Here is a 24,307-nt window from a genome sequence, read left to right on the forward strand (position 1 = left end):
AAAGAAAATTCGAATACCTTCGTGAGTGGCTATATTTGTATCAAATATCTTATACATTTTCAGATTTATCTCAGACTTTAATATAATCACTTCAGTCTTCTTCAATATTAATGAAGTTTCAAAATATATATTTCACATAGCCCGTATAATTAACAAAATATATTGTACAGAATAAAAGTTTCTACACGACGTTCGAATACTTCCGTGACGGCGCATAACCTAAACCGAACCAAAGAAAAAGAGAAAAAAAATGCAAGACTCGACGATTAATTGTGACAGAGCGTCTCGGCAGATCGTGACGACGACGTGTTGATAAAGCAGTGCGTAACGTGGTGTCGCGTGACTATCCGGTCGGAGGAATAAATTTACACCGGTGTCCATTCATAAAGCCACTTCCAGGTGCGTCACTACCAGGTTATACTACCATTATCGCGTCGCGTCGGTTGCCTGCGGACACAATGGGAATCTGGCGCTAATAGTAATGAAACGAAACTCCTTTGGCGTGAATGAAAGACGCGCGTTGAATCTCTAATCACTCGCGGCAAACATTGTCCACGGCTAATCGACTGTGTACACAGGCCGGCGATGTTCGTGTCGATTGTTCCACCCGTTCTCGATACCGATACCCCCTGTATCCGACGTTCGCGTACGTTAATGACGACGTTGCCGCGAGATTGATGGCGCTGGATCCTCCAGCACGTGAATTGATTAGGATTATTTTAATCCGAGTCCCTGTGTTTACCATTCGACTCGGTTTTCACGTTCACGGCCGACAGACTTATTTCACGGGTTTTAGTGCGTACAGCGTCTCCGAGTTGCTTTCACGTTTCTGAGAGTTGCTTGCAGAAGAGTAGAATCTGTCGAGCACGAAGGGGAATTTTTTGATTCATTCAGAGGCGAAGTTGAGAAGAGAATCTGAAGCGTGAAAGTTGTGGAATTCTTGGTTATAAGTAGACTTGGGATGTTTGTATATTCTTATGCATGGAAATTTAAAATTCCACAAAACTCTACGAAATAGACGCAACATGTGAGAGATGTATGAAATATCTACAATGAAACATTTAAAATTCGAACGTGAATTTATGTTTATGATATAATATAAACATGGAATTAAAGCACATAACAACATTAAGTAAATAAAAGAAACCTCTGTTTAAATCCCGAAGTTTTAATTATATTTATAGTAACGTAAAATTGCATAAACGTCTACTATCAAATATCTTGCACACTGTTATATTCATCGTAATATTACACACATGCACATTCTTCAAGCTCGACCTCTTCCTTGTTGCTGATTGTTCAACTTTTAAAATAGCCACAACGGAATGAATGAACGCAAACGCTGATCTTTCATTTTCGCGAACCTCGCGCTAGTGATTGATAAAAACGTGACACTCTAAGCACGCAACGTTCAATCTTAGTTTTGTTAACTGGTTTTACGAGGCAGTTCCAACAGGAATTCCCTTCAGTCGCTGACGAAACCACGTAAAAAGAGGAAATGGCTCCTTGTCGCGAGGAGGATTGCAACATTGACGTTAGCTTTATGGTTACGTGGATGCCGCGTTTTCTCTCAGGATCCAGTTTTATGGTTTTGTCGTTTGTCTCGTGCTACTTTGGAGCAGATTACACCAATCGTATCGATCCACTCGGGGAACGATCCCAGCGAATGGGACATCTTTATCTTTAATCACACGTGGATCATCGATTCTCCGTACGTATTTCCGATCTAGAGTTCGTTGCTCGTAATGGGATGAAACTTGTACGTTTTCGCGATCTCTTGCTGATTCCTACTTCATCTCGAAGCCCTGCTAATCTATCCTCCCTGCGGGGATTTCCAGTTCGCGGGAAGTCGCGGTTTACCGGCGCGTGTGTTCGCTCCACTCAATTGTTCGCTAATCTTTTTATCGTAAAGCAGCACGCTTCCAGTTGGAGATTAGATTCGGCTTCGTACATGATTCAATCCCGTTCAGAACGAATTCAGTGGTATTTCGATGTCAACTTTGAATTGATAAAGGAAGGAGGCCGTGATCAATTTCAAAATGCGTACGTAAACGTGTACAGAGCTGTACTTTATAACTTGCTTCATGCTTTGTACCGATTTGACACATTTCTCTTACGAAATAGACAGTATACGTTTTTGATAGCAAAGTCTGAATATAATTGTAAAAATTGTAGTCTTTATTATTCTCCGTGAAAGAACTTGCATATTCAACCATTCACCTTCTCACTTTATTATCGTATCAATTTGACGTCAAAAAAAGAAATTTAATTAGAAAGGAGGAATAAAGACGAGACATTTATGACGCGATATTTTCTTCTTCTTCTTGCCTACGTGTCTGTCAAAGTTCGAACCCTGGCATAGGCTGTCTCGTATATAATCATCAAAGTTAATCATCGAAGGATAATTGACTGTATCGAACGCTTTCGTCAATTTGGAACTTTCGTCATTTCAAGTTCGTCGTTGCGAACTTCACTGAAATGCGCAACAATGCTAATGAAATTCCAATATATCTCGCGCGTAACGTAATTCGTAAAAGGTGATTCGAAGCGTTGGAATATTCCCACGAGGGCGTCCTGTGTGCACCACGAGCGATTTTCCACCATCGGAAGAATCCCTGCTCCCGATTTCTCTGGCCAATAGTGAAGACGGTCTCTGGATATTTGAAAGATGATATTAAATCGGTTGAAGGCGTTACGGTATTCAATGAAGCCCAGAAGCGACCTCCTGGCACGTGTACTTACCACGTACAGGTAAATATGTAAAGCGTTGGAAACGCTTGGCCCCGGAACCGTTCACCTATGGGTACACATTTTTCTCGGCGACGCGTGACACGCCTGCGAGATGCCACCCCCTTCGTCGCGGTTCACGCCGGATTCACACAGCCCGGTGTATACTTTAATCTTTTATTATGCGCATATTCGACGCGTGTTTGCGTCCGGGAACGCCGACTTGAAATCGCTATTCCACGCTGTTAGCATTTCACCGGGAGTGAACGACGATTTTGTATACCTTACCAGAGCGAATCTGCGCTGATCCCCCTTATTCCTCCTGTGTATTAATCCACCCTTTCCTTGCAACAGTGAACGTGCATTGAGGAGAGTTTGATTTCTTCGATGAAAATTGCACGATACTTTTTTACATTTTTCGTTTCGTCATCATGGTCAATATTACGTGTATTATCACTGCGACGAGATTTCTCGTCTCGAGCAACTCGGCTCGTTCTCGGAAATTGGGCGGTGCAAGCGATATAAATTCCGAAAAGATAACGTCGATACTTTTGCTTGAACGCACGAAGAAGGTTTACAAAAGGATAAATTTACAAGATGGCTTGACAAGAGCAGTGCATAGATATGAGAGTTCAGTTTTCTGATCGCGCACATACGAAGATATAAATTCGTGACGCGAAGAGTGTAAATTCCGACTGCAGATCCTAGATCCTGCGACTCTTTATTGGATCATCGAACAGAAAAATATAAAGTTATCACAACCGAGGATTGGAAACGTGAAAAATCAGATAACAAAGCTTCCCTCGCATTCGCTGCAGAGCGTAAAAATCTTCAGAAGAAAATAGTGATCGAACATCTTCGAAGGAGGCCAAGCACATTGGTATGTTTGATATAATTCTAGGACGTTGAAACAATTCGTTGGATCAGCCTTCCGCAAGTCTGTAGATATGCACAGCTGCACAGTGTTCATCTTTGTGTTCGTTTGACCGTGTCACAGGTCGATAGTGATAGTCGGGGTTATTGCAGTTATCAAAAGTGAAAGAAAATTGTAGAAGAATTCGACATTTATACGATAAAGTAGGTGCTTACTATACAGGATCCAATAATAATATAATATAATAAATAATAAAAATTAATGTCATTTTCAAGATGGTGATCATAATATGATTTTTCTGTAGATAGAGAAACTCTGAGTGTTTCAAGATTTCATTCTTCTAAATAGAATCATATATTTTTCAACGCATTGACCGATATTTCCTGTAAAATCTCTGCATTTCACCTATTTGTCTTTAATTTTGCAAATGTCGTGACTTGAAAAACGAGAATATCGTTTCGTCTCAAAATCAGAGCACGCAGGTCGAGACTATACTAGCAACGTCGTCGAAAAATCTATGTTGCGAGAAAATCAAATGCCGAAACATTTTCTAAAAAGTGAGAGGCTCCACTCCACGTGAAATTCTAAAATTTTTGATCGAGAGAGTGCATGGAGGCACGGATTTCGCGCGTGCATAGCAAACAGGGCGAACGTACGTACGTACGTACTTGGAAGGCCACTCTCGATAGCCTCGTTCGTCACTTTCGTTTCGCCTGGACTGAACCGGTGGCGCGAGATAGCCCGCGTGAAATTCTCCCGTTGTATCTTAACGGGACGTTAACGCTGTTTGCCAGGATGGTCCGCGGGTCTTGCGCGATATCCTCCTCCCCTTCTGACACGGCCAAATACGGCCCAGGCCGTCTCGCAGGCGTAAATTCACAGGCACGTCTCTCAGCTATTGGCAAGTGGATCTCTCCGGCCGAGCTCCGGCAATATGCAAACGAAGGGTGGAGAAGTTCCATCAGCATCAGGGAATATGGAGAATTAATCGTTAAATTAATTCTAAAATTGGCGAGTCGATAAGTTCGCGGGTTGGTAATGGAGTTTGAAGTTTCATGGGCTTGCCGGATTAATTGGAAACTGCAGCGGGAAGCCTTTGAGGTCTTGCGAAATTGTTGTGAAAGGTATTTCATATTATACTACGGTGACAGTCGGGAGGAACGATCGAAAAGTGAAAATGGGAATGGAAAAAAAAAAAAAAAACGATGCAATTGACTGAACGAAAAGAACGAATACATTAATATACGAGTGTCTATAATGCACAAAAATGACCAAACGATCGAAATAATGGTCGAATCGAAATCTTTTTGGAAAATGATGTACATTTTATTCGATAGTGTCCAAAGTTGCAAAGAAAGAGTCAAAGTGAGCTATGATATTTAATCGAATTTTTATTCATCTTCAGAATATGGTATATAGAGAACATAAATATATTTGTCTATGTTCAGGAACATAAGAGATATGACAAATGTAGAAGATTTTTAGAAAAATAAGTAATAGAGAAACATCTTAACCATTTGCGCTGGCAACTGATTGCGGACCATAACGAGCGACCGAACCGTATAAAATGAAATAATTCGTCGCTTTCTTTTTGAATTCGTCGATACGATATGATAAAAATTATCGAGAAGTAATAAATTTATTACTTGTTTTGCCCGGGCTGTTCTTAAAATATACTTAAAACTGTGGAAATGTTGCAATTTTGGGGCAAAAGATTCTCGACGCGCGTGACACGCCATTTCAGCGCAAGAGATTAAATCGACATTCGTAAGAATGTTAGCATCCGAATCCAGCTGCTTTGAATCAAAGTGGAGACATATCCTCCCTCGCACGTTAATTTTCAGCGATTACGTTACGACTGCCTGCACCGTAAACGCGATTTAAGAAACTGCCAGTCAACGCTCGTAGCGCAAGTTTTCCTAACAGTTTTTCGCGAGCGTACGAGGCCCGTACGTTTGCTTTGCCATGCACTCGGGCTACCTGCCTCACCTTGAACTACTCCTCCCGTCTATTTGATCTTCCAGCTGAGCAATTATTTATTCTGTTTCTGAGGAACGCGTACGAGCCACTCGCGGGAAAACTACGAGCGGGACCGAGTCGTACTTCCTTCGGCTTGGACGCTAACTTCCGGCGTAAACGGCTACGAGGTCCGTACTTGAGGACAATTGTTTCGTTTCTCTCTCTCTCTCTCTCTCCTTTTCTCACAGAGATCTTCCTAGCACAGCAGTGTTTACTTTTTCTGTTTTTCTTTTTTCTTTTCTTTCTTTCTTTCTTTCTTTCTTTCTTTCTTTCTTTGCTGCGAAAGCTCCGTAGGAAAGGTTACGCGAGACATATTTCTGCCGGTGAAATTACGCTCTCGATGCCGCTGTGTGTATATTTGCCAAGTTTTCACGACGCGTTCTGTACACAAACGAATCTTACGTTTTCAGGGAAATTCTAGATTTGCGAAGTTTGTTGGAGGAACGGATGAGCAAACGCCGCTCTTTTGCTTTAATTCGCCAGCACTGGCGTGTGTTGCGAGTTTTATAAATTAGTCGGGTTACGAATTTCTCGCGCTCCTAGAGCTTTATAAAGTTGATCTTCTCTATTTTGTTGGAAGATCGGTTTATTATGAGTTTCAAACTCGATTTTCTCGAAAACCTTTAAGGCTTTGATGAAAAAATTTTTGAACAAGAATCGCATTTAAATTCTGAATAATTTCAAAATAATCTAAAAATCATTTTCATCGACGAGAAAGTCCTCCCATCGAGATTCCTCGACACTTTCGCTCGAGAATCGCGTGCAAATAATAAGGTTTGGTGTTTCTGGTTAGGCGAGAGGGGGCACGGAACTTGACGCGGACTCGTTAAGGCTTTTAAAAGAAAGCAACGTCGAGAAACTTTGCAGACCTCTCGCCCGTGGAGGGAAGACGTCGACGACGACGAGGTGAAGGAGGAGGAGGATGGTCCGGCGAGCTTCCTCCGCTTCACGGACCTCGTTATGATATTATGAGGGAAACGCGCATTTAAAGAGGCGCGGCCGCGAGGGGGTAGAGAAGCACGAACGCCAGAGGGTTGCAGGGAAGAAAGAAAGAAACGAAGAGAAAAAAGGAGCCAGGGAACTCTCGACCGAGCATCTTACGGTCTAAGTGGCATCGCTGCGAGGCGAGTGAAATAAAGATTTTCATCGCGGCGTCAGTAGTCGAACCTATAAGGCGTGCTTCGATTAAGCGTCGCTTAGTTTTCTCATCGTTGTCTTCTGTTGGTTATTTGAATCGTTCGAAAGTCATATTGACGAGGGTGTTTGCGCGACGTGGATTTGACTATTGTGAGAATTTTACTGTCTTTGCAATTCCGATCATTCGTTCTTTTTCCCATGGAGATCGCTGTGTTTGTTAATTTTAATCTTCACAATTTATGAAATTATTAAATTAATATATTCGTGAAATATATTACAATGAAATTACGTGAAAACGAATTTTTCATTTTCTATTACTAACGTCCAGTTGTTGGTTATTTCAAAATATGTTTAAATTTCAATCTTCACGGGTTTAAATTTCAAATTTTAATCTTTACAGTCATTTTTGACTATTTGTATCAAATGAAAAATACAGTCAGAGCAAGCACGATGATCATTTCGTAGGTATTCTAAATTACTTTTTAAAAAAGTAATGAGGAATAAGGTGATGCTATGTTAAAATAAAGGTAATGGAATGATACAGTAATTATAGAATTGTTGTAGAATTTTATTTAATAGCCAGTTTTCATTACGTAGCAATTTTTCTTCCTACGCGAATTTGCTATACGAAAGTTACTTCGGAATGTGGAATAAGCTTGTGTCTTTCAATTTCGAGCAGAATCCTTATCAAACCCCAACATGTGCAACAGAAATAAAATTCGTATCGATCAGAAATGAGCAAAATGCCCTCGTGAAAGCTACCTCGAAATTCAGAATAAAACGAAACGATAAATGATATCATTGAAGTAAATCGTTTGTTTCTTAAAAATTGAAAATCAATGCTTGCGTAAAGAGATGGTGAGACTGAAGGAAAAGTGAAGTTGACCGGACTTTCTCGCGGACGTTGAAAAACTCGCTCGAGAAGCTGCGAGATAAATATTGATGATAACGGTCGATGAATGTTTTAACAGCTCGGAAGTATCGGGAGATTGAAACGCATCGGGATCGAACACGATCCTTACGGTAATGTTTCGTCATTAGGGATTTATAATGAAAATGAAAGATGGCTTGCCGGCTGTTGAAAAATTGATAGAACCATGCGGATGCGGATACAGCGAGCCGTTTATTGCGCTCGTCGCGATTTAACGCGCGTGCACGACTGCGGAACTTTGGCGCCCGGTGAATAGTTTATTAGACAACGAGCGTTTGTTTGCGCGCCACTGAGATCGAACGTTCCAGCTTGGAAAACGAATTGACCGTGATTTGTCAGCTGAATGTTGAGTAAATTCACTGTCTTTCGTGTGTGCTGTGAGATTATATCCTCCGGGGGATGATTTTGTTGCGAATGGAGAAATACGATCGCTTTTTTTAGTTTCTCAGTTTCTGTTTCTTGAAATGGGTGGCGAAATTCGTGTGAGGAATTATTAGAATTTATTCACGATGATATTCGTTGGAGTGAAACTGAACGAAACAGTTCGTAGGAGTTAAAATATTCGTGTGATAGATCACGTTTAGATAAGCGGATTTCAATCGACAGAAGTCCGTTTCACGGGAACTAGAGTTCCGTCCTGACAAATGGGATTTGAAAAATATTTGGAGATATTTTTCAATTAAACACTTAATCCTTTGGGAACGGATATCTGGCAGCGGCGAATAAAAGGAAGATTAAAATTGGTATTCGTCTATGCGATATTGGCACGTGTGTATATATATATATACACACATTTCGTATGCATACGAAAGAACGAGTTATTTTATTGCTAGATACTTTTCCATCAATACTTGCCAATTTAACACTATTCACAGGAAAACGAATTGCAACAGATTATAACCTCCCCGAAATTATTCGATTCGCTACCGTTTTTACACGACGAACAATTTTCCAATAATTTTCATTCATAAATTAAAATCGACACAGCCTCTGTGTGTTTTTCAGTCGGGTCTTTTGAAAATTTCTCGCGAGTGTCTGCGTTGAGAAAAAAAGGGGAAAGGAAACATGTTGCGTCGGGGGATCGTTTCACGAGTTAACCCGATCCCGTTCATTTTTCAGCCGCGTTTCTCCCGTGTGTTTCTACAAGCAATCATGCTTAACGTCACTCTGGGGAGGCCGATTAGATGCTGCCGTTACGGTTTCAATTGGTAGCCAGGTTCGAACTGACCTACCCGGCGGACAACCTCTCTGGGGATGGCTGATAATTCTGCTGGAATCAACGGCCATTGATTCGCGTTTCTCCGACAACGCGTCTCCAATGAATCTCGTTAGCCAGTCGAGGGTGAGCGTGACCGACAGCACCTTTCCACGGAAGTCGTGCCTCGTTCGAATCCTCCGCGGGATTAACCGTCTATATCGATCGTCCGAGAATTGCTTAACGTTTCGCAGCCCCCTAACTGAACGTTCACCTTGTTGCCTTTCAATGAGATTGCGACGCAACGTAGAATCTCGAGGACCAGGACGATGAAAAATTCTTCAAAATATATCACGCATATCGAAGGAAATCTATATATATTGGACGAATTAATTGGAAAATTGAAGGAACAAATTAGTCGAATTAATAAAAATTAAGGGGATCGATTGACTTTTCGGAATTTCACACGCATTGAAAGTAAGTTGTATGTAAATGCATTGGAAGCTATAAAACGTTTACGTGAAATTAAATTACTCGCCTTCGATGCTGTACTATTTTATTGCCTGTCTCTGTTACGAAGAACGTAAAATGCAAAGTGGAATTGAACATCCTAATTTTCAATTTTCCGATGAAACTCGAAATTCTGATTGTCTAATCCAATGATATCATTTGAGGATTAATTTTATAACTTGATCTCCGAGAAGATAAGTTTCTCATAAGCTAACCAATCGTTCCAAGTGCTCTCTCCGAGTGAAAAAGGTTGTCGACCTCTCTAGTCCAAATAATATTTCATTCTCTTCTGTTCTCGTGGTCTACGCGGTACGAAACGATTCCTTAATCTCTTCCTTCGAGGATCGTCGGAGTTTACCCGTGAAATTCTTTTCCTTTTCGTTTCTTTTTTTTTCTTTTTTCCTAGAGATAGCGGTAGAGTATAGTGGTAGTCGAGGATGGAGTTAGCGATGTGCTTGATGGAACCGGTAATAGAAAGTTCGGAATTGCAATTTCCCCTGGTGATGGGTGGGAGGAGGGAGGAGGACTCTGTATCGCTTTGGAGTTTGAAAATCGGCGCTCGTTAAACCGTCATTTGCACCCTTCGAACCCTCGGCAGTCGCCTTTCGATCGATTCATTAAACGAGCCGAGCGCGGTCGAGTCCGTCATTTGAATATTACCGGTTGATGGGCGGTGGGTCTGAAGAATTGTAATTTCCTCCTCAGTAATTGATCACCAATTTGTGAAAATCTTTCACTTCTGGAACTCCTTCTTGCGGACCATAACGAGTGACCAAACCGTGTACAATAATTCGTCGCTTTCTTTATGAACTCGTCGAAGTAATAAATTTATTATTCGTTTCGCCTGTTTTGTTTTACTTAAATATACTGAAAACTGAGGAAACATTACAATTTTGGGACAAAAAGTTCTCGACGTGCGTGGCACGCCATTCCAGCGCAAGATGTTAATAGCTGGCCGAGCAATATCAAAATCTGTGTCTTACAAATAAATAAAATCTACGATATAAGATTATAAATCTGTAAAAAGTAAATGAATAAATGAACATGCACGTGTTACGATCGTCAAACTTTTGACGATACTAGCAGTAGCGTCAGTAATTGGCCATCTGAACTGCCGATAAATCGAAATTCACTTTTCCTCGAGGAAAATTTTAGAAAGCCGAGCGCGGGACGCGATTTTTTCGTGGGAAGCGAGGGAAAATTCAGCTCGTATCTCTCTTCCGTCTTCGTAATGAGAGGGTGGGAGCTGAAAAGAAAATATTTGTCGACGGTTGGACAAAGTGATAGCCAGCCAGGAAGTGTCTCGGCCCGGCGATGCGCAGCACGCGTCGAGTGTTTAATCGCGTTATCGCCGTTTGTTTGCCGTTCATCTACAGATATTCCTCTATGATCCGCGTTAGAACGTTTGCGTGTGCGCGTTCGCTGTTTACCGGGTAACACAGCTCCGAGCACGCAGCCACACCGAGCGTCGCCTCCTAACCAGCGTTGCGGCTAATTGCACCTGTCAGCCAGACATAATCGATCCGCAGCGCAAAGTGAGGACGACGGAAACAGGAGATGGAAGAAACCGAGTGAAACATTGGCCGCGAGCGTGACGAACGACGATGCGAGTCGTTCGCGATGAGACAGTGGGGTGAACCGGCGCTAGTCGCTTACGTTATCTGGGTTACGTTTATCGTTCTCGACTTCGTGGTAATTAGTCTTGCGTGCGAATTGCCACGGAATCGGAGATTGGGGCAATGCAACTGTAGGCGTCTCGTATATCGTAGAAATTTTGCGCTGTTTGCAGAAAGAAATTAAGTACGTCTCTCTCTCTCTCTCTCTCTAGTCGTGCGATTGCTGTAGGGGCAGTGAAAATTGTTCTTTCTTCTTTTGGCTAATCCTCTGGTGGGTATTTTTGGGGATTTTAAACAAAGAACTTGGAATTGACAATTTACGATACAGTTTGTGTTCTTTGGTTAATCTTTCGGGGATTTTCGATGATGGAAAATGTGACCAGGAGATTTATAAAAGAGTGAATGTTGTTCTTTGTTCTTTGGTGTAAATTCCGCGGTCATTTATGGACATTTTAAACGAAGAACTTGGAACTGGACAATTTACGATACAGTTTATTCCTCGATTAATATTTCGTGGACATTTCAGGGATTTTTGATAATGGAAAGAGTGACCGATTTACAAAACAATGAATGTTGCTCTTTACTCTTTGGTAAATCTTCTATGGCTGTTTTTTAAGGATCTTCGATAAAATGTGATAAAATGTTGAAGATGCAGTAGAATTTCGTTTATCTAAACTGTATTTGTGCTCGATTACATAAACTTTTGCTTGAATCCATTTATTTGCAAATTAATAGGACTTTGCCAGATATGTATTTTGAATACTTCATACAATTTTCATAGAAAATCTCGCGTTTCTCACAAAATATTGCAAAACAAGAAAGAAAAAAAAGGACTGAGCTTGGCGAAAGGGGGGGGGGGGAGAACAGCAGGTTGAAATAAAGGGCACACTCTCCTCGAATAAATTTACAGAAGCGCTCTCCGGTCAAAAACGACATTCGATTTGAAGGAGCACCTGCACCGAACGTGCAAATATACCGTTCTGGAATTTCCAAACACCGTCACCGCAGTTGCCAACAGCGGTTCCGTTCGTTCTTTTGTCCAAGTTTTTGTTTCCAAAGTTGTCGCCGCCGCGCGGTCAACGCGTGTATCGATTCGCGCCAGGCGTGTACGTGTGTATATATTTTTCCTGTAAATCGCCCCTCGGCGCGAGAGAGACTGAAGTTTGCCGTTGCACTCTGTACCGTTGCAAATTCGTCGAATCGCCGTCGCGTCCAACGAGAGCGAGAGCTCGAAAACTCGCTCCCCGCTGTCCCGCACAAAAGCGTAATCGGACAGAAAATATCGGGGAACTTTGAAACGTACGAGCAGCCGGGGGAACGTTACCGACGTATTTGAAAACTTTATACCGCTTTTACACTCCACTATTTCGCCGGAGCCCGCGACAACGCGGCGCGCGAACTTGCCCATTTCCGCGCCGATCCAAGTTTCGCCTTCGATATCCCCGAGAACGCCTCTCCGTTTCCGCTGCGTTCCATCCGCCAAAGAAACCGGACGGCCGTTCGAAATTTCCGCGAGACGGCGAACAACCGAGTTTTTTCGCACTTTGGACAGTTTCCGATTCGATCGCCGGATTGTTCTTCGATGTTTCTTGGGCAGAGGCTGATTTTTGACTTGACAATCCAATGTTTTGTTAATAAATGAAGTAGTGTCAGACGTTAGACGAGATATTATTAGTAGGTGCTAATAGACACTCTTTTCTGATATTAGAACATTTCGAATGTTAGGATGTTGGAATTTAGTAGAGGATGCTCTATTAAATGAATATTTAGTACTTGAGCGTTTTATGAGTATTGAGCATATACACGTATATACGTAACTTTATATACGTATATGTACTTTTCAAGTTGCATCGTGTGAAGATTTCGAAGGAAATATTGATTTCTTAAACATTTCGTTAATGATATTAATATTTACAAGTATTGAAACCATAATTAATTATGCATTTTGTAACTCTGCTGTTTATCACTTGGAAATATGACATTCACGTCGCCAGGAAGTACACACTCTCGCTCAAAATTCTTTGGACAATTTTTTTATCTTCGACGCTCTTTATCTGATCCACGTGTGATCAACTTTTTTTTAAATTTCGTTCACCAATTTCACTCGCGTCTCTGAATTCTCGAAGCAAACTGGTGGCACTGATCTCAAGACAATTTCAAACACAGATTTCATCCAGGAAACTGTAGAACGATTACTTTCCACTTTCTTCCTCCGGATGTTACCGTTTCTACCTCGTGTGGTTCGTTTATACGTCAGAATCTTGCAGAAATTGCGCATCTCGACGAGCGTAACGCGCGAAAAATTCGAGGAATTTCCAAGAGAGAAGAGCCGTGGCGTGGATCATTAGGAACTAATGTAGCTGTTCGAACACGTGTTCCGAGGTCGAGCGTAGAATGACCGTAGTAAAGGCACTCGGTAAACTGCAATATTGAGTGAGTTATTCCATAATGGGTATTTACTGGGCCAGAGTCCGTGCATCGTCCGATGCTGGCCGATGCACCGAGAGCTTGCATGTACGACGTTATGTGCATCGATGAAGTATACGTGCTATGTACGCGGTGGTTTGTAAAGAGAGGCCAGCCACGTTCGCCCGGACCTGCTGATGCCTCTCCGCGTCGTTCCACATCGTTTTTGTTTTGCGCTGAATTTTATGCGCATTACTCTCCCTCCTTTTTCTCTCTCTCTCTCTCTCTCTTTTTCTCTCGCTCTCTCCCTCAGTACCGAGCTTCGTAATATCGTTTTCGCGAAATAGTTGCGAAAGCAGTGAATCCCGCTTTCGCTGGAATTTGGAATTTAACCGTTGCAATCGCCCATAATTTTTCTCCGCCCGCGAGTTCCCATTTTCGAAGGTCTATTGAATAATTTAATTCCGATAGGAGGGAATCAGAAAATATTTCGCACGAAAGGAAAAATGCAGTTTGTTATTAAATTGGAAATCAGAGTCTCCCTTCTTGCACGTACGGGTCCATTTTTTATAATTGAAAACATATACTGGTGAGATTGTTAAAAAGTCGGGAAATTAATTGCAGAAAAATTATATTAATTCGATTCTTCCATAACTGTGTTATTAAAACGTGCATCTCGTTTTAATGATGAAACATAAATTAATAATGTACATAGTTTGAGTGTCGAACAGTTGTAAATTTTTCTACACTGTTGAACATTGAATTTCGTCTGTCCGGAATGAAAAGTTTCGATCATCGAGCGTGTTTAATCGAATTAAGATCACAGAAGGTGGACAAACTGGCTCGATCTGCAGCTGACGGAGAGGAATGGCAGACAGCTGCAACCTCGGCTTGTCAAAGCTCGTTTTTCGGTCGAATTACTTATTTACCGGTGACTAATAGGGAACATTCTGACGATGGAGAAGTTAACGTCAAGCTGTGACTCGGCGGCTCCATCGCGAGCAAGCCTGCGATCGTTCGATTCCAACGATCTGAAATCAGTGAAACGATCCCTCTTCGCAACGTTCTGTCGATGATTTGTCACTGGCGGAAACGTCCACTCCGACGAACGTGCGTAGCAAAATTAACAAATATTTCGACACCACTGTTCGTTTCGTTGAATAACTATATTTTTGAAAATGTTTAAAAAGTTAAGTCTTTCGCGGAAAGAAGATAATAGCAAGTTGAAAAATTGGAAAGTTTCAACGTGTTTTGCGAGTCACTTTTACGGAAAATTACGAAAAATCGGATCTGTGTACCGTTTCTTGAGAAACGATCGATCTTCGCGTTAAACGTTGCCTCGCAGGATGTAAACGAAGAGGGAGGAAATTACAGGAGGCTTCAAATTATCGAGTTATATCGACAAATTAGATAGTTCGTAACCACCGTTTAAGCTCACGGTCCTTAAGCTTCCGCACCATTACAAACTCCGATGCATTTTGCCCCCCTCGACCTCGTGTGCGTACACCGCCATCTACTTTACGCAAAGCCGCGTGTACGGTCCAATTAAAAGTTGCTGACAGCATCTCTAGGCGAACCAACGAGTAAACTTTCTGATCCGTTCGTGAACGCGCGAGCGACTTTTTCACGTAAAACTCGCCGGCTTCCTTCGTGAAACGCATTGGCATCGAGGGCGAGCTACACTGACGACGAATGATCTTTCCTTTTTTTTTTTTTTTTTGTTCTTCTGACCGACGAAAGTTAATTTTTTATTTTATTATTTCAATGAATATTACTTATTTTCTTACTTTATACCGAGAGCTTTCGCGATTTAAACTGAACTCGACACAAATTTCGTGACAAATCGATCTCTCTTGTTTTAGCAAATAAATAAATTTTAGATCGACGAATGATTTTAACGTTTAATCGTTTCAATCGTGCCCAACGAACTTAATAATCTCGAGATCAACAAATTGTTTTATTTCAATTTCGAATTTGGCAGGCTCGCTAAATTTAAGCGCGATAAATTCCTGTCATTTTGTTTTAATGAATTTAAGGCTCGGCCCGTTTCGACGCGTTTAATTAAGTAGCTGTCAATCGCATAAAATCGTAATTAATATTCGATAAATTACACGTTGAATTTGACGTGCATAATTCTTTCGCGAGATAGACAGGAATACGAGAGTTTGTCACGCTCGCGTGCTTGTAAGATGGGATGAAAATATTTGTCAATGGGATAAAAATTTTTCGCTAAATTTAGAAAGGTAAATATTTCTGAATGGTTCGCTGGTTTCGTTTGAAAGAGTAACAGCCGATGTTTGGTCAGGGAGTCCGTTGTTGTTTTATAGTAACGAGTATTTGCACGAGTAATCGAGCTGTATTTTCAAACTTCTCAGATAAATATAGCGCCGCGAGTTTTAGTCTGCCGCAGTGGAATAGCCGGGCTGTGGTCAGACGTCTGGCAATTGGGCGAGTATTTCACTGGTTACTGCGGACGTTCTTTTTATCCGGTTAATTTCACCGATTACAATAAATACCCAAAAAGTGTTAAATTATCGTTTGTATATAACGGAGAAACAATTTTAATTTTTATCAAACTTTTGCAAAGTATTTGCAACTATTACAAAATAATTTGCTGATCGAATATTCGAAATGTATTAATTCATTTCTGTGACATTTAACAATTTCGATAACTTACTTCTAGTAATTAATTATTGTGTCTTGATAATTATTGAATCATCGGTTTAATCGTTTCATTTTTTAATACATCATTTAACAATTTAAATGATATATTTATAATGATTCAGTCGTCTTTGATCATTAATCAATCTTTTGACGTTTCTAAATTGTTAATTTAATTCTACTTTTAATCAGTTATTTAATAATTCTATTAATTTATTTACAACTATATTTAGCAAGAATTTGTTCAATTGTTTCAAACAATATAAATGCAAAATGCAAACTCTATCAAAAATTGTGGATCATGTCGAAATGCGAATGTTTTGTATTTTTTTAAATAGAGTAATTTTAATTAATTAACTAATTAATTACTGAACAATATTATTTTGTTGATTATCTGTTAATGTTAAATGTCATTTTATTTCCCCGATATTCATCATAGAGGATACATTTATTACACATTTAATATATAGCATTTAACTTGCAAGAGGAAAGATATAGAAAACAAAACCAATAGGCGGTCAATTTTTCAATCAATTTTTTAACAGTTAATCGCCTCTCGGTTCCTTTTCGTTCGTATTGATCTCGCGCGAACGGCCATTTGCGTATCGTAATTTCTCTCGTAACGCAATTTCCATCCTCTGTTCGCAATTCTCGTGATGTTGCGGGTGCAACGTGCAGAAGTTAGGGCGAATCAGCGAGAATCAAACGTCAGCTGCTCGCGCGCCGCAAGTTTTCGCTTTGAGAAATGGTTGTTGAACAATTAATACGCGTAACACTGGCGATTATCGCGGTGGGGCCACGCAGGTAAAAGTTGGGATTGCTGATAATTAAGCGGGTTCCGCGGGAGCACCTTAATTGCCGAAACGCCGCGATAGTTTCGGCGAATCGCCTCCGCAGTAACGTCGCGGAAAGTTAAACCGGCGTTCGCGTGCATTCGGCAATTAGGTGATTGTGTACCGGCTCGCGTGTTGCCGGTTCGCCTCCGTCGCCTGATAAGTTTTCGACGACGTTCAAGTTGCCCTCAGCCCCGGAGATTTCGCCGCCTCAGCTGGAGCTGACGCTTACTTCCGCCACCGGGAATTAAAATCCACTTAACTCGTGACCCTGTTCTCCGGAACATAGATGGCGCATCGCTCGACGTTCTCGAGCTGCCCCCGAGCCTCTTTCCGATGTGATACGTCGCGATTTCTAGCTTATGATTAGGTCTGCGATTTGTTGCGTATGCGTTGGAAATTTTAGTACACCGAAGACAAGTGTTTCGAGTTAATCGTAATTGAATGGTGGTCTTTATTCGGGTTATAGTTCTTCAATTTTTGATCGAACAATTTAATCATCAAATGTTCCTTTCATTTTAGGTATTTTTATTGTTAATATTATTACTAAGAATATGAAATATTATTTATCATTTGTTACGAATCACACGTTGTTTTAACTTCATTTTTTAATGTTCGAGCTTCAAGTGTTCCTTTCATTTTAGATACTTTCATTATTATTATTGTTGCTTAGGTATGGAATGTCATTTGTCATTAGTTACGAATCACATTAAAGAAAAGGAAATTTTTTACATATATATCATTTGTAATATTTGTAACTTTATTATTAATTTGTAATATTTGTAACTTTATTATTAATTTCCTAATCACGAGTGATCAGAACACTCCCGTGAGTTTTTAAAAATAAATGGTAAATTGCTAGAAACGTACATACATTCAGTTCACTTGAATAAGGCTCTTCATCTGAACAATTTTTCAACAATTTTTAGAATTCAAAGAATTTTTGAATCCCAAAATTGACGCCTCAATCAATCAATCAATTTCGGAACCTATCAGCGAGAATTACGCGTGGACAATCACTTCGATCGATTCGCGTTACATTTTTTTTCTTTTTTTTTTTCAAACGAGTTCCACTCGAACAACGCGCTTCCGGAATAAATTCGAACTCAAGGAGAGTTACTTTATCCTTGCGACTTGCGAATTGCGAACTGTTGCAAACTGTTGATCGTGGCCTGCTCCAACTTCCTCCTCGATTCCACCGCAAAATCTACCATGATCGTCAAGCGAGCTTTCCCCTTCGCTGGAGAAACTTGATAAATCCACGCGATCGGGAACAAGCCTCGCGTTAATTAAATCTAACCGTAACGAGAGCCGAAGAAGTCGGGTCGAACGATCTTCTAATTTATGGACGTTGGATTTTCATTAAGACGCGGCCGCTCGGGCAACGATCGATCGAACCAGATCGATCAGATCTCGGTTTCCTGGAAATTCATCCCGGGTCAGATTCAGCCGGTGTCGTCGTTAAGAAGACGAATTACTTTCTTACTCCGCGAGATGACGAGGGGAGGGGCGGGGGATCATCAATGAACGCGGGCAACCTCGAGTCAGGTTAACTCATTTCTGCCTGGGCTGTTAGTCCTCTTATTCGTTAAGCTGAGTCAGCTTTTGTTGACCGGCTGGAGAAAGACAGATTCGTCTAGTCACCGGTGAAATTGTCACCGTGACGAATCTCTGTTTTCTCTGTCGACAGACCGGTGAAATAGCCCCTTCTTCCGTCGTCCTCTTCGTCCATTAACCCCCGTCGCCATTCAACGTCCTTCACCGACGTATTTTTACGGCGAATTCTTCCTCGCAGAATGCCGCAACTTGTTGCTCCGGCTCGCTTTTCGAATTGCATATACACTCGTCTCCCTCTCTCTCTCTCTCTCTTTCTTTCCCGTTTTCTTTTCCGATTGATTTTTTTTCCAAAGGATCCTCCATTTCGTGAGCGTGACGTTCAACTTTACCGGTTCTGAAGTCGAATGAATTGTTATTAGCACAATGGGTCGTTCCTCGGGAAGTTCGCGGCGAAGTTTTGAGAAAGTTTCAGGTCGTATTACGGAGTGCTACGCAGCCTCGCTCCGGTTATAACACTTTTTATTTCGAACCTTTGGCCAATGTGTATTTTATATCGTCATATTCTGGAAACTCTTTCGTTTATTCTATTTGTCGCAGCGATGTTACCTCACTCGCGGCAATTTGGTTGTTAAAACTCGCGAATGTGCCAATTCGGTGGTCTTAACCTCTTGCGCTGGAATGCCACGCACATCGAGAATTTTTTGTTCCAAAATTTTATAATATTTTCTGTTTCAAGTATGAAATGAAATAGGCAAAACAAATAATAAATTTATTACTTCTCAATCGTTTCTATCAAAAGAATGCGACGAATTGTCGTATACGGTTTCGTCACTCGTTATGGTCCGCAATCAGTTGCCAGCGCAAGTGGTTAATTACCGATTTGACAAAAACACGGTGCTTTCCGGAGTGTGACACGCTCTGAACTAGTGAAAGAGAATTTTAGTAACACGAGACAATGATTGACAACCCATTGAATTTTAAACTTGCCTGATTTCGAAGAAAAAATAATTTCGAAATTTCTAAAGCTACACACACGTCATAATACGATATATAATAGAGTCTGAACATCGAAGGGAACTGCGAGGAGATCGACGCTTATCGAGACTTCCGATGAAAAACCGGAGTTAATAATTCCCCTAGAAGAACTCCCAACAACAGTTCCACTCTTAACGTTCGTATTAATCGGTTGGTGGCCGCCTTATACATAAAGATCACGTCGGCTCGTAACTATGCAAAATAATGCGAAATTTTAAATTTTTGCCCTCAGATCTCGTGCCTGTGTTTTTCGAATCTAACTACCGAGTCACGACAGATGTCGGGTGGGCAAGGTTGGTGGGAGTGGGAGGCGAAGCGCGAGATCAAAAAGCTCGATTTTTCGTGAAAACTCCGGTCGCGCTCACGTCCTGCGCTCGTTTGCATATTTAATTTCTCGATAATCCCCCCGGGGAATTTGTCTAGCGGCGAACCGCTCTAGCAAATAGCGAATTCTACGCTAATTCTATCGCACCGGGCGGTTTGATAGCGCTGTGAATTTTTTTAGAAAAATCTGCACAAAGGAAATCGAAGCCTCGGAATTTTTTTCATGAGCTCGTTCGATCGTTTTTCTTCGAAAGCTCGCAGCATTTCCGCTTAATTACATTCCTCTATTGTATTCTGCGTGTAGTTATAATTAAAAAATCTGCTCGACAATTAGTGTTGGATGTGAATTTTATTTTTAATTTATATCGGATGTATTATTGTAACGTGACGGAGGAAGATTATAGTGTGTAAAATTTGTTTTTCAGGTACGTAGTGAAAGAAACATGTACTATTGAATCAAATCTGGGCCAGTCACCTGCGTGTGTGAGTATAAAATTATTTACTCGTGTAACTTTATTTGTTGCCAAAATTAAACTACTAGACCTAACTACTTTAATAGTATGTATAAAATACGTACAAAATACTGCCTGAAAACTGAAAGTTGTATCAGGTTGTACCACTGGAACTCTTAATTAGAGCCAAACTGCGGATTTTCGAAATTTAATAGTACAAAAAATACATACTTATCATACACGTAATATTTTAAATACAATGCTTCTATTTATTTTCCTGAAAATATAAATTTACCGCAGTCTAATATTAATGTGTAATGTACAGTGATGAGCAAAACTGAATACACGTATTTTTAACATTAACAATATTTTATCAAGTGTTTGCAGGATACAAAAGAGCAAAATACATACCGTTTTGTACGACTTTTTGGCTTTTCAAACAAAATTTTACAACCTTGTTACCATCGCTGTTCTGGCAAATATAAATTGTTCCGGTGGAGTCAGTTTTACACTACAATTAATTTAACTGAAAAATTGTCAGTACTTTAAACACTGTAACAATTTCGTTGAAAAAGATCATATAACAAACTAATTAATTTCATTTCGAAACGTGTAGCTTCTGTTTTCGCTGTTGTTGAATTCGTTTTTCCTCAAAGATATTTTAATACTATATAACAAATGGAAAAGTGTTCTCCTCTTTTGAAAATGAAATTGTAAAAATTTACATTTGTGAAAATTATAAAAATTCACATATGTGAAAACATTGAAAAATTTCTGGCTGTGAATCCATCACGGTTTTGAAGATTAATTCCAATGTTCCAAATAATCCCTTAATACTTGCTATAATTCTTTTTCATAATTTTATCGAGCTTTGTATAACATAAAATTCAAAAAACCCCAACATTTCGTCATTTAACTTTTAAATTGCAAAGAGACAAGAAATCGTGCAGCAAACTTTAAGATATCGTTCGCAATGAGAAAAATCTGAATTTTCAAAACCACTGGATGGATCAAGTTGTAAAAATTAAATATTGCATATCTTAATGCTTGAATTTTTACAACTTTTGAGAATGAAAGTACCCTTATCTTTTCACTCGGTGCACGATGTTAAAGTATATCTTTAGAAAACAAAAAACTTCAGACAGTCGAAGTAGAAACTTCACGCTTTGAAGAGAAACTTACACGATGTAAAAGATTCCTATACGTTCCAAAGTTGTAACAGCTTAAAGTATTCTTCGTCATTACGTGCTCGGTTATGCTCCTTACCGGTAACACTAAATTAAATTCAATTACCACACCGCGCCCGATGGAAAACCATTATATTCTGAAGCGCGACGTGCCACTTCCAAACTTCGCTACTTCGGAGTACGATTCCGAGAAAGAGTTATTCGACAGAATGATACCGTATGTCCATGGAACGGAGATCTGGGGTTAGTGATCATCAATCGCAGAGAAAGAGAAAGAGAGAGAAACAATATAAAAAGTTTCTGCAGCGGGAAGAGGGGGAATTATCGCTCGAGGGAAGTTTTCCACTATCCGCGAGTGAATCTTTCTATTGTCCCTCCCTTGTTTTGCAGCCGAGCAACGCGAAAGAATTTGGTAATGATGTTTAAAGTTCCTCGAATGGATCAACCTAATAGTTTCTTGTCCTGAGCGTTTTCGTAACAGGAGTCAGAAGCGGCAGATACGAGAAACGAAATAATTCTTCCTTGTTTCCACTCTGTTTGTTCGTTCGTTCGTTCGTTCCGGGACTGAAACAAACTGGATGAAAAATGTCGTTCGTTGAAATTGCGTCGAAGAGCAGACGCATCCCGCGGGTTGTTCAACGGCGGGATAATAACGAAGAATGTTGCCGTTATCGGTGCTCGGGCGGTTTACGACGCGCTGGTTGAATGTTCTAGACCGCAGTCGCGGAAGTGGAAGTCGTTTCCGGTGGGAAGGATCGCGGTTTATTATGTGCAGTTGCTGTTGCTACCTAGTACCGTTCCGAATGGCGCGCGTAAATGTTGGAATTTTTCAAGAAACACGCCAGTGTTTCCCTCGAGTGCGCGCTACTAAGTAAATGGGGGCGTTGCAAATCTCAGTGGTAACGAATAATATTGAACGCAGGTGGAATTGAGTACCAGTAAGGTTACAATGCACAATTTCCAGATGTGGTGGAAGACTTTGATAGGTTTAATGGAATTTAGAGACTCCTTTAATCTATCCTCCTCGAATCTTTCTTTCGCGATATTTTGTAGTATTCTATTTCATAATTTTGGAAATTGAAATAAGTATCTATCATGTTATGGTGTGCGTGAAAAATTTCCAAGTACTGCATTTCCTTCAAATATACTAATGATAATATCGAACATAGATGGAATTAGTTATAGTAGATTTTTACGCACACATTTAAATGTAGACTATCGTCAAATATATTTTCCTGGATTAATCTACATATCAAATTCAGATGTTCCTTAATATTCCTTTCGTTGCCATTTCCACGTGAATTTTGTGAAATTTTAAAAGATTGAAATATCTATTAATGTAAATGCACGAAAGCTGGAATTTCTACATCACTAAAGAACTGAATGCTGTAGCTCTCACTGCGAATTCAAATGATTCACGAAACATGTATGTTTACGACGAGATCATATATTCTTTGTAACTTACTTCGCCCATTGGTTCCGCTCTGATTTTGTGAGAAAGTTTTAGAACCAAATGATTCATCGAACGCTGTCCGGACGAGACACGTTCGACGAGAGTTACTGAATTACAGACTTCGGGCTTATCAATGACGACTTGCGCTTTACTTTACTCCTTTTCTGCTTCGTCCATTTCCAGCTCGATCGTGTGTTCCAACGATCATCGTGAAGATACCGGCGATAAATTTTCACGAGTGCTGCGAGTTCATGGCCGTCACTCTGTCATCAAACTTTCTGTTCTGTTTGCCCTTCGTTGCGAAATTGAACCACCAGTTTTTTTTTTCTTTTTTACTATAAATTGAATCACCAGTTTTTACACTACGTACGATTCTTCCCCCTTTTTTCCTCCCAGCTTTTAAACTTTTTAATCTCCCATTTCTTGCGCGTCATGTTTCATCCTTCTGGAACAAAATAATTTCACGTTCTCGTAAAAAAAAAAAAAAAGAACGACGCATTCTGAGTCGACAATTGAAACTTTCATTATACGTACGTACTTCAATATTGCTCGAACGTTTTTAAAATGATTAATTCCTTTGAACGATTAATTAAAATGATTGAACGCAATACTTCAATCTCATGCCGTTTTTCATGCACGCGAATATTATCGTTGGTTCCCAGCGATATTTTTTATTGATAAATATTTTTTTTTTTTGTTTTATTTTCGTCTGTCCGAATAAACGAGACAGGCAAACATCGCGATATAAATTCGCTGCTCCTTGCGTCGACTCGGACCGATCGTGTATTCTCAATTATTATATCTCGCAGTTAGGTTCGATTTACTTTTAGTCCACGTCAGTTTGTGAAAGATCGTTGCGTGGTCCTAAATAATGATTCCAATTGTAAACCTTGTCCAATCTCTTTGAAACTGACATTTTCCCCGTTACACGCGTCCCGTTACGAAACATCGTCCACATCGGCGACCTAGAATCGCTCGTTTCCTCTCTTTTCTCCCATTATTTCCTCCCTCCCCTAGTTTCTATGGTTCAGGTCGGTTTGCCGTTTCCCTCTCATTTGTGCGTGTGGCATCTCCTCGGTCGATGCGCGGGCGAACGGCCGCGAACAAACAGACTCGTTGAACCGACGTTAAATATTCCACGGCTGGCAAATCGAGCGCATAATTTTTCGGCAAATCGTTTTTCCATGCGCGAGAAATAATCGAGCCATCCGGTACGGTCAGCTTCAATGCAACACGCGCGCGTGCGTTTGTCCGCGATCATTTTTTTCGACACGACCACCATACAGATAAAATATTAATAATCGCTATTGCGAGCCTTGCAATCAGCGCCGCCGATTCCCAATCGCGCTATTTCTCTCCTTTTGTTTTTTTTCCCCCCGCTCTTTCCCTC

The 24,307-nt window shown here is 40.5% G+C and overlaps 1 protein-coding gene across 2 annotated transcripts in view; it reads left to right on the forward strand.

The window, feature by feature from the left end:
- Nucleotides 1-24,307, forward strand: part of LOC122538708 — a 127,769-nt gene that overhangs the window by 50,247 nt on the left and 53,215 nt on the right. The window contains exon 2 of one of the 2 annotated variants that reach the window (XM_043673007.1): nt 6,414-6,637. The exons of the other annotated variant lie outside the window; for it this stretch is intronic. Coding sequence (XP_043528942.1) covers nt 6,414-6,530 — 117 coding nt within the window. The 3' untranslated portion in view covers nt 6,531-6,637. Of the gene's footprint in view, nt 1-6,413; nt 6,638-24,307 lie in introns of those variants that run through there. 2 annotated transcript variants of the gene reach the window in all.

This window comes from Frieseomelitta varia, unplaced genomic scaffold (genome assembly GCF_011392965.1).
Source record: "Frieseomelitta varia isolate USP_RPSP 00005682 unplaced genomic scaffold, Fvar_1.2 scaffold_175, whole genome shotgun sequence".
In the NCBI taxonomy this organism is placed as follows: domain Eukaryota; kingdom Metazoa; phylum Arthropoda; class Insecta; order Hymenoptera; family Apidae; genus Frieseomelitta; species Frieseomelitta varia.